Consider the following 10,116-nt stretch of genomic DNA (forward strand, 5'->3'; position numbering starts at 1 on the left):
GACATGGTGGTGGTGTGTTAGTGTGTGTTGTGCTGGTATGAGTGGATCAGACACAGCAGCGCTGATGGAGTTTTTAAATACCATGTCCACTAACTGTCCACTCTATTAGACACTCCTACCTAGCTGGTCCACCCTGTAGATGTAATGTCAGAGACGATCGCTCATCTATTGCTGCTGTTTGAGTTGGTCATCTTCTAGACCTTCATCAGTGGTCACAGGACGCTGCCTACGGGGCACTTTTGGCTGGATATATTTTTGGTTGGTGGACTATTCTCAGTCCAGCAGTGACAGTAAGGTGTTTAAAAACTCCAGCAGCACACCACCACACATGTCAGTGTCACTGCAGTGCTGAGAATGATCCACCACCCAAATAATACCTGCTCTGTGGTGGTCCTGGGAGAGTCCTGACCATTGAAGAACAGCATGAAAGGGGGCTAATAAAGCATGCAGAGAAACAGATGGACTACAGTCAATAATTGTAGAACTACAAAGTTCTTCTATATGGTCAGTGGAGCTGATAAAATTGACAGTGTGTGTAGAAACAAGGAGGTGGTTTTAATGTTATGTCTAATCAGTGTATTTTCCTGCATGTTATTCTAATACTTTTTTATAATCTAATTTTTCATACAATACACACACAATAAACAATACAAAACAAAAAACAATAAATCAGTTAGCCACATTATTGGAAACTGTACGAAAGGCCTCAATTTATACAAAAAATTAAGTATTTATTAAGTAAAACATATAAAGGAATTGCAAACGTAAGGTCACTTTTGTTACAGTCAGTAAAGGAAAGTTTTAAACATACATTTGTTAGTGCTTACAAGATCTAGAAAAGTTAATTAATCTTAATTTCTACTGCAACTTGTGGCAATATCAGATTTACGTGTAAACAGCAGCAATCAGAATGCTGTTGGTGAAGGGAGTAGTGGTGTGTTGTCTTAGTCCCTTAAACAATAAGTGTGGTCACATAAGTAAAACAAGTCTCAATGGAGTTAGGGGACCCAGCATATGAAGTGTATAGCACAGCATTATGCAACTGATGAATCATCAGAGCCCATGAGTTCTTCTCACTTATACATGTTTGTCAACATTTTAAAATAAAGAAATTAAGCTATAATGTACTAGTAGAATAATAATCAAAATATAAAACATTACTTAACATCATAATAAAATTGTTACACATCTGCGTAACCTGCCATGATTTCCAATCACATTTCTTTACTGCAGGAACGCTGTCTCTTCTTCTCATTTCAGCTACTAAATCAAGGTTCCTCCACCAGTTTATTATGCACATGCATCATTCCTGTAAAAGAAAGCAAAGATATTGCAGGTGTTTAATCATGCTAAACATTCTCATTTAAAGTAATACAATTTTTATACTGTATGAGCCTGTTCTTTGTTATTTACCAGGCAATCCAGATGTGACCTGGCTCAATGATTCCTACAGCCTGTCAGACTGTAGCCAATAAAGTTATTAATTAAATAATTTTATATAAGAGGTGAGTAATTTTAAAGGACCAGATAAAGCATGGCGGCGCAGTGTGTAGCGCTGTTGCCTCACAGCAAGAACTGGGTTTGATTCCCCAGCCAGGTGGGCAGAGTCTTTCCGTGTAGATTTGCATGGTCTCCCTGTGTTATGGAATCTGGAGAAGTTTTAGGACAAAGCTGGAAACCACTGTTGAATGTGCATGAACAGCTCAGGAATACTTCGGAAAACCAAAGTTCCCAAGTTTTAATAATAGTAAAGGTGACAGAACACAGGGGTAAACACACCTCTTTCCCAACTTTTTTAAGTGTGTTTCAGGCATCAAATTCTAAATTTGTTAATATTTACAATTTACAATTAAGTCGATCATTGAAAACATGGGAAACCTTTTATTATACTATTACCAGTTAAATTAAGATTCAAGAGAATTAACAAATCACAGATTCTTCTTTTTATTGCATTTTACAAAATGTCCTAACTGGAAATGGGGTTTGTATGTTAGCTGAAGTGTTTTGAACATTTAGATGATATTAAAATATATAACTTAATATAATAATAATTATTATTACTAGAGATGGGACGATCGATCGGCTACGAATCGGTATCGGCCGATTTTTAATCAAAATATGCTATCGGCGATCGGCGATATTTCCTAAAAGTAGCCGATCCGATCGTGTGATATATAAAGACCATGTTAAGTTAACAGCTCAGTGGATTGATCCAGACTTTGAGCTACGAAGCACCAACCATCACATCACCATTCATCAACCATCGTACAGAAACCACAGTGAAAGCTCTTACGATGTAATTTTGCTGATTGTAATATTTACTTTAAAAAGATAATTCAACCCGGTCACATCTGAGTCGATTCTATCAGCACGTTATATAAACTCCTGGTTCACTTTGGTAAATCGTAAGCGGTTCTTACTTGTGATGTAGATGAGAACAGAAGACGTTACAGAGCCAATCCGAGGCAAAAGTTTATTCATTACCAAATTCGTTAGTTCAGGATCATCTGCTGAACTTTTAGAAAACTTTTAGCTCCTTAGACGGAACGAGTCTGACTCAGTTACAGATCTGTGGTAATAGCAGTTTAATTAAGCTTTTTAATTAAGCTTTTTAATGTAAGAGTCACACAAAATGTTCTGTAGTAGCTGGTGTTTATTTAAAACCACGACATTTAATTAATAACAGTAAACACGGAGAGATAACTGAGAAGAGAAACTTACGCTTCACATAAAAACGAATCAACTCATGAATCACTTATAGCGATACTGTGAACAAAGCGTCTCTTCTAAAGGCACACGCACGCACGCGCTGCTCCGGTTTATCTTTACTGTGAGGCTCGTTTTAAGTTTATTTACTGCTAATCCCTGGAGTTTGCATGTTCTCCATGTGTCTGCATGGGTTTTCTCAGGGAGCTCAAGTTTCCTCCCACAGTCCAAAGGCATGTAATTGAGGTGAACTGGAGATACAAAATTGCCTGTGACTGGGTTTGTCATCGAATCTGAACTGTTGAATCATGTAACCTGTAACTACCTGTCCTGTCATAAATGTAACCAAAGTTTAAAACATGCTTATTGTTATTACCTTTAAAGTATTTCACGGTCTTGACCCGCAGCTCTTGTGTTGCATCCTCATCGCACACAAAGATGGTTTGAGGGTGTTGCTGAAACGCTGAGACCGTCCACATGTGGTTTACACCTTCTTCTATGGCTTTATAAAGGGCGAATGCTTTGTGTGCACCAGTAATAAGAATCATCACCTGACAAATATTAAATACAGACACAAACATAATCCTTCAAGTAAGCTGTAAACTGAAGACCTATAGAAGACAAATTCTAATTCTACATTTAACTCACTGAGTTACTAAGCCATTCAAAACAATTCTCTCTATATTCCAAATATCCACATATCTGATCTGACAAGATCTGCCTAGATTTGTGTCCTAGGAGGATTTGGGTGCTGTGACATGACATGGTAGTTACATATAGTCATAGAAAAAAGAAAGTACACCAAATTCTACATTTTTATTTATCAAAGACTAAATTTGACTTTTGAGGTCCTCAATGTAGTCTTCTACATTGTTTCTGAGAAATTCTGGCTCACTCTTTTCGACAATATTGCTTTAGTTTATTTATGTTTGAAAGCATTTGCAAGAAGGAAGTCCTAGTAGCAATCTTGTTAGCACTGTAGCTACAAATATCTAAATGTATACACTATATCTTAAAAAGAATGTGCTATCCTTTACACCAGTACAGAAACGTTAATAATTAAAACAATATCAAATCTTTAAATCCCTCAAAACACTATAAAGTTACAAATTTTTACTGTATATGATTAAAGCTGGCATACCTCACGAGCATCCATCACTGTACCGACTCCAACAGTGAGAGCCATGGTAGGGACTTGGGACAGATCTCCATCAAAGAAACGAGCATTGGCCAGGATGGTGTCCATAGCCAAGGTCTTCACCCGGGTTCTAGACACAAGACTAGAGCCAGGCTCATTGAAAGCAATATGACCATCAGGTCCAATACCTGCAATATAAGTACAAACTTTGGTCGGCACTTGCCAAATTTCATGAGTGAATGTATTAATTCCTTGAAAATATGAAGCAAATTCAAAACTACACCCTGTAGACACTATCATTGGAGGTCTGAGGATAAGACACTTATCCAGGGGCCAGGTTCACAAACCAGAATTAGTTTATTGTTCTACACTGAAAGCACTTTTAATAAATCACCATAAATATTCCCATTAAGTTTAGGACTAAACGTAATCTGTTACTTACACTCATCCTTAGGTTTTGTAGTATCTATTTACAGAGACACTTAACACATACAGGGGTTGGACAAAATAACTGAAACACCTGTCATTTTAGTGTGGGAGGTTTCATGGCTAAATTGGACCAGTCTGGTGGCCAATCTTCATTAATTGCACATTGCACCAGTAAGAGCAGAGTGTGAAGGTTCAATTAGCAGGGTAAGAGCACAGTTTTGCTCAAAATATTGCAATGCACACAACATTATGGGTGACATACCAGAGTTCAAAAGAGGACAAATTGTTGGTGCACGTCTTGCTGGCGCATCTGTGACCAAGACAGCAAGTCTTTGTGATGTATCAAGAGCCACGGTATCCAGGGTAATGTCAGCATACCACCAAGAAGGACAAACCACATCCAACAGGATTAACTGTGGACGCAAGAGGAAGCTGTCTGAAAGGGATGTTCGGGTGCTAACCCGGATTGTATCCAAAAAACATAAAACCACGGCTGCCCAAATCACGGCAGAATTAAATGTGCACCTCAACTCTCCTGTTTCCACCAGAACTGTCCGTCGGGAGCTCCACAGGGTCAATATACACGGCCGGGCTGCTATAGCCAAACCTTTGGTCACTCGTGCCAATGCCAAACGTCGGTTTCAATGGTGCAAGGAGCGCAAATCTTGGGCTGTGGACAATGTGAAACATGTATTGTTCTCTGATGAGTCCACCTTTACTGTTTTCCCCACATCCGGGAGAGTTACGGTGTGGAGAAGCCCCAAAGAAGCGTACCACCCAGACTGTTGCATGCCCAGAGTGAAGCATGGGGGTGGATCAGTGATGGTTTGGGCTGCCATATCATGGCATTCCCTTGGCCCAATACTTGTGCTAGATGGGCGCGTCACTGCCAAGGACTACCGAACCATTCTGGAGGACCATGTGCATCCAATGGCGGTGCCGTGTATCAGGATGACAATGCACCAATACACACAGCAAGACTGGTGAAAGATTGGTTTGATGAACATGAAAGTGAAGTTGAACATCTCCCATGGCCTGCACAGTCACCAGATCTAAATATTATTGAGCCACTTTGGGGTGTTTGGAGAAGCGAGTCAGGAAACGTTTTCCTCCACCAGCATCACGTAGTGACCTGGCCACTATCCTGCAAGAAGAATGGCTTAAAATCCCTCTGACCACTGTGCAGGACTTGTATATGTCATTTCCAAGACGAATTGACGCTGTATTGGCCGCAAAAGGAGGCCCTACACCATACTAATAAATTATTGTGGTCTAAAACCAGGTGTTTCAGTTATTTTGTCCAACCCCTGTATGACAATGCTAGTAATTACATTTTACCTCTTTTTGAAAGGATAAAATATAAAGACTGAATATGTTAAAATTATGTTTTATGTAACATCCTAGCAACTGCTCTTAGATTTTCATTTTGAGAAGGTTTAATATCAATTTAGACAGACTGGAGTATACCTTGAATCTGTCACCTTTTGGTAAATGACAAAGAGTCAGAGGTCACTCAGTACTCTTACCACCAACGAAAAGATCAATCCCCCCAGCGGCTTTAATCTTCTCCTCAAAGTCATCACATTCCTTCTGCAGATCTGGAACATTGCCATTTAGAATATGTGTGTTCTCTGATCTAATGTCGATGTGCTTAAAGAAGTTGTTCCACATGAAGGAGTGATAACTTTCTGGGTGATCTCTGGGTAGACCTGTTCAAAAATAAAAATTTAGTTTTTAGATACAAAAAAATAGTTTTACCATGTGTAAATCAGGCTATTTACAGTGCAAGCCCAAGTGCCTTCTTTCAATGTATTGCTTAAATCAGATCTTTAGGTTCTTAACATTCTTTTTATTAAACCTATATCTGACACAAATCTGAAAGAGTCATGCTCCTGAACTGACCCACAGTTCAGTAGACCCACTTTGCACAAATTGGATTCCACCCAGGATCCAACTGGCGCCATCAGTCAGCCAGCAGGGGCCGCAGTTGCACCAGTTATGAGGACCTGTGATCCAACTTTTTACCCCCCTAACCCTATGAACAACAGCCAATCGTTGTTCATGCAGCCGCCCAGCCCAGTCAGAAGGCAGAGCTGAGATTTTATACGATGTATTCGAAACCCCAACTCTGGTGTGCTAGCTTACTTTACCGCTGCGCCACCTGAGCGGCATGTGAGGAGTTTTGTGTGTTCTCCTGGTGTTTGCCTGGGTTTTATTAAATCTTCCAAAAATATGTAGGGTGTACATAAATGGCGCAGCGGTAAAGTACGCTGACTCACCAGAGTTGGGGTTTTGATTACATCGTATCGAATCTCAGCTCTGCCTTTCTGACTGGGCTGGGCGGAAGTATGAACAACGATTGGCTGTTGTTCTTAGGCTTAGGAAAGTCGGATCATAGGTCCTCATAACTGGTGCGACTGCGGCCCCTGCTGGCTGACTGATTGCACAGGGCTGAGGAATAGACCACTGAAGTCGTTTCGTCATTTTGTAGGCCACGCCATGTTGTTATGCCCATATTTGGTAACCCGGGTCTAAGAGAAATTTTGAATGGGAAATATGAATGGAAATTTCGCAAATTGCCTCTCTTGCATCCTGTAGTCATAAAAAATGTTCCAAAGCTGTTAGGTTTTGTTTTATGGAGATTCTTCTGTCTATTATCACTGGATCCTCTGAATTATGAAGTCGTTAAAGAGTCAAAATATGAATATTGCTACATGTAAGCTAATGCTACTGCGCACTGAATTGACATCACTAAACTGGAAGCCTCTTAATGTTTTCATTTTTTTTCTTGTATAAGCCTCTTAAATAACCACACGAAGCAGCGCGATTCACCAGAGTAACAGTGGGGTGATATTCACAAGTTTTGGTTGATATTTTTAGTAGGTAGCTACATTAAAGTAGAAAGCAAGGATGGTCGGGTGTTACGCCTTTGGTTGTACTCACCAAAAGCGAGCCGCTCGTTCCGTTGATTCGATTGGTGTAGTTCAGTCTAATTAATGCGCAGTAGCATTAGCTTTCGTGTAGCATTATTAGTATTACGACCCTTTAACAACCTCGTAATTCAGAGGATCCAGTGATGTACAGGAGAAAAATTTACACAGGACAAACGTATAGGGTTCTGAACATGTTTATTTAGCACAGGAGGCGATTTTTTGAAAACCCCGTTCATTTTTCCCATAGGAAATCTGAGTTAGACCCGGGTCTCCAAATATGGGCATAACAAGGACTACAGAATGACGCACGACTTCAGTGGTCTATAATGCTGATGGGGGTGTGGCCCTCCGTGCACAGTGCACCTCAAGTATATGAACTCGACTCGTGCGGGTGAAAAAAAATCGGGGGAAAAAAGAGGGGAAAAATTATTAAAAATATAAAATATAGGGTGTACGTAAATAAATAAGTGTGTGTGTGTTACCTTCAACGGACTGGTGTCTTTTTAAGGGTGTATTCCTACCTTGTCACCTATGTTTCCAGCTGGCACCAGACCCAACTCATTCCAGGATATAGTAATACTGTTTCGTTAATTTGTGGTTGGTCAAAAAAGATGGTTGGTCAGTGTTAAGAAGAAATACATACCTACATACTCATCCATGTTAAAAGTCTTCACATACTGAAATGATATTTCTCCCTTTTTATAACACTCAATCAGCTTTTTATAGCATCCAAGTGGAGTACTGCCTAAATACAAAATAATAAACAAACATTATTATAGAAAAGCACATCATTGTAACATTGCTTTTCATATGTTGTGTTTAATATATAAATAATAAGTAATTTAAAGTAGATTACCTGTCGGAAGGCCGAGAGTAAAGAACCTGTCCGGACCTGGATTAAATCGGATTATTTTATTTCGGATGTACTTGGCTGCCCACTCGCTGGCTTTATCATAATCTGTCAGTATAATTAGCTTCATTTCTGTTACTCTGTTTCAGTTATCTAGTCTAACCGGGTTAAAATAAGTTGTAATAATCAGACTGTAGTGTAGTTCTGTCTGTTTCAGACTTTAGCCTCATAAAAGTGAGTGAGTGCGGAAGAGCTGTTTTTATCTATCAGCGCTGAGAGAACAGAGGAGGTTCAGGGAAAAACCTTCATTCATAACAAAATATGTTATAATAGTGCAACTTTTACACTAATATGATTTGTTTTATGTATTTTAATCTGATTAATGAACGATACATGCAGTTAAAACAACGTACTATATTTACAATATCACGTATAGCGGTTTAAGATCATATGACTTTTCAGAAAGAGGATGAAACCAAATCAGCTGACACGTTGTTTTCGCCTCCTCGAACAGTCAAGGGCCGAATTCCAAACCGCTTTCTCAGTAATCATCTAGTGCAGTGGTTCTCAAACCTTTTAGACCGAGTACCACCCATTATCAAATCGAAACTTCCAAGTACCACCTATGTTTCTCATCACAGAACCACATAAGGCTAACATTAATTAGGTGTGTGTATATATATATATATATATAAATATATATATATATATATACAGTGTATCACAGAAGTGAGTACACCCCTCACATTTCTGCAGATATTTAAGTATATCTTTTCATGGGACAACACTGACAAAATGACACTTTGACACAATGAAAAGTAGTCTGTGTGCAGCTTATATAACAGTGTAAATTCATTCTTCCCTCAAAATAACTCAATATACAGCCATTAATGTCTAAACCACCGGCAACAAAAGTGAGTACACCCCTAAGAGACTACACCCCTAAATGTCCAAATTGAGCACTGCTTGTCATTTTCCCTCCAAAATGTCATGTGATTTGTTAGTGTTACTAGGTCTCAGGTGTGCATAGGGAGCAGGTGTGTTCAATTTAGTAGTACAGCTCTCACACTCTCTCATACTGGTCACTGAAAGTTCCAACATGGCACCTCATGGCAAAGAACTCTCTGAGGATCTTAAAAGACGAATTGTTGCGCAACATGAAGATGGCCAAGGCTACAAGAAGATTGCCAACACCCTGAAACTGAGCTGCAGCACAGTGGCCAAGATCATCCAGCGTTTTAAAAGAGCAGGGTCCACTCAGAACAGACCTCGCGTTGGTCGTCCAAAGAAGCTGAGTGCACGTGCTCAGCGTCACATCCAACTGCTGTCTTTGAAAGATAGGCGCAGGAGTGCTGTCAGCATTGCTGCAGAGATTGAAAAGGTGGGGGGTCAGCCTGGCAGTGCTCAGACCATACGCCGCACACTACATCAAATTGGTCTGCATTGCTGTCACCCCAGAAGGAAGCCTTTTCTGAAGTCTCTACACAAGAAAGCCCGCAAACAGTTTGCTGAAGACATGTCAACAAAGGACATGGATTACTGGAACCATGTCCTATGGTCTGATGAGACCAAGATTAATTTGTTTGGTTCAGATGGTCTCAAGCATGAGTGGCGGCAATCAGGTGAGGAGTACAAAGATAAGTGTGTCATGCCTACAGTCAAGCATGGTGGTGGGAATGCCATGGTCTGGGGCTGCATGAGTGCAGCAGGTGTTGGGGAGTTACATTTCATTGAGGGACACATGAACTCCAATATGTACTGTGAAATACTGAAGCAGAGCATGATCCCCTCCCTCCGGAAACTGGGTCGCAGGGCAGTGTTCCAGCATGATAATGACCCCAAACACGCCTCTAAGACGACCACTGCTTTATTGAAGAGGCTGAGGGTAAAGGTGATGGACTGGCCAAGCATGTTTCCAGACCTAAACCCAATAGAACATCTTTGGGGCATCCTCAAGCGGAAGGTGGAGGAGCGCAAAGTCTCGAATATCTGCCAGCTCCGTGATGTCGTCATGGAGGAGTGGAAAAGCATTCCAGTGGCAACCTGTGAAGCTCTGGTAA

At 40.3% G+C, this 10,116-nt stretch overlaps 1 protein-coding gene across 1 annotated transcript; it reads right to left on the reverse strand.

Moving 5' to 3' along the window:
* Window positions 1–706: 706 nt before the first annotated feature.
* Window positions 707–8,299, reverse strand: gnpda1 (glucosamine-6-phosphate deaminase 1). The gene is made up of 6 exons (XM_063000970.1): window positions 8,063–8,299; window positions 7,850–7,951; window positions 5,800–5,982; window positions 3,848–4,032; window positions 3,083–3,257; window positions 707–1,309 (listed from the first exon to the last, which is right to left on the reverse strand). Exons 1-6 carry the CDS (start codon window positions 8,184–8,186, stop codon window positions 1,269–1,271), a joined length of 810 nt encoding a protein of 269 aa, XP_062857040.1. The 5' UTR covers window positions 8,187–8,299; the 3' UTR covers window positions 707–1,268.
* Between the last annotated feature and the right edge of the window lie 1,817 nt (window positions 8,300–10,116).

The sequence above is a fragment of the Trichomycterus rosablanca genome, chromosome 1 (genome assembly GCF_030014385.1).
Source record: "Trichomycterus rosablanca isolate fTriRos1 chromosome 1, fTriRos1.hap1, whole genome shotgun sequence".
Taxonomy (NCBI): Eukaryota; Metazoa; Chordata; class Actinopteri; order Siluriformes; family Trichomycteridae; genus Trichomycterus; species Trichomycterus rosablanca.

Coding starts and splice junctions, on each gene's coding strand:
- gnpda1 (XM_063000970.1), bottom strand. CDS start 8,186: ATGAAGCTAATTATACTGACAGATTATGATAAAGCCAGCGAGTGGGCA. Junction 5,983..7,849: donor TAACATGGATGAGTATGTAG/GTATGTATTTCT, acceptor ATTTTTGAACAG/GTCTACCCAGAGATCACCCA. Junction 4,033..5,799: donor GATTGATCTTTTCGTTGGTG/GTAAGAGTACTG, acceptor CTTATATTGCAG/GTATTGGACCTGATGGTCAT.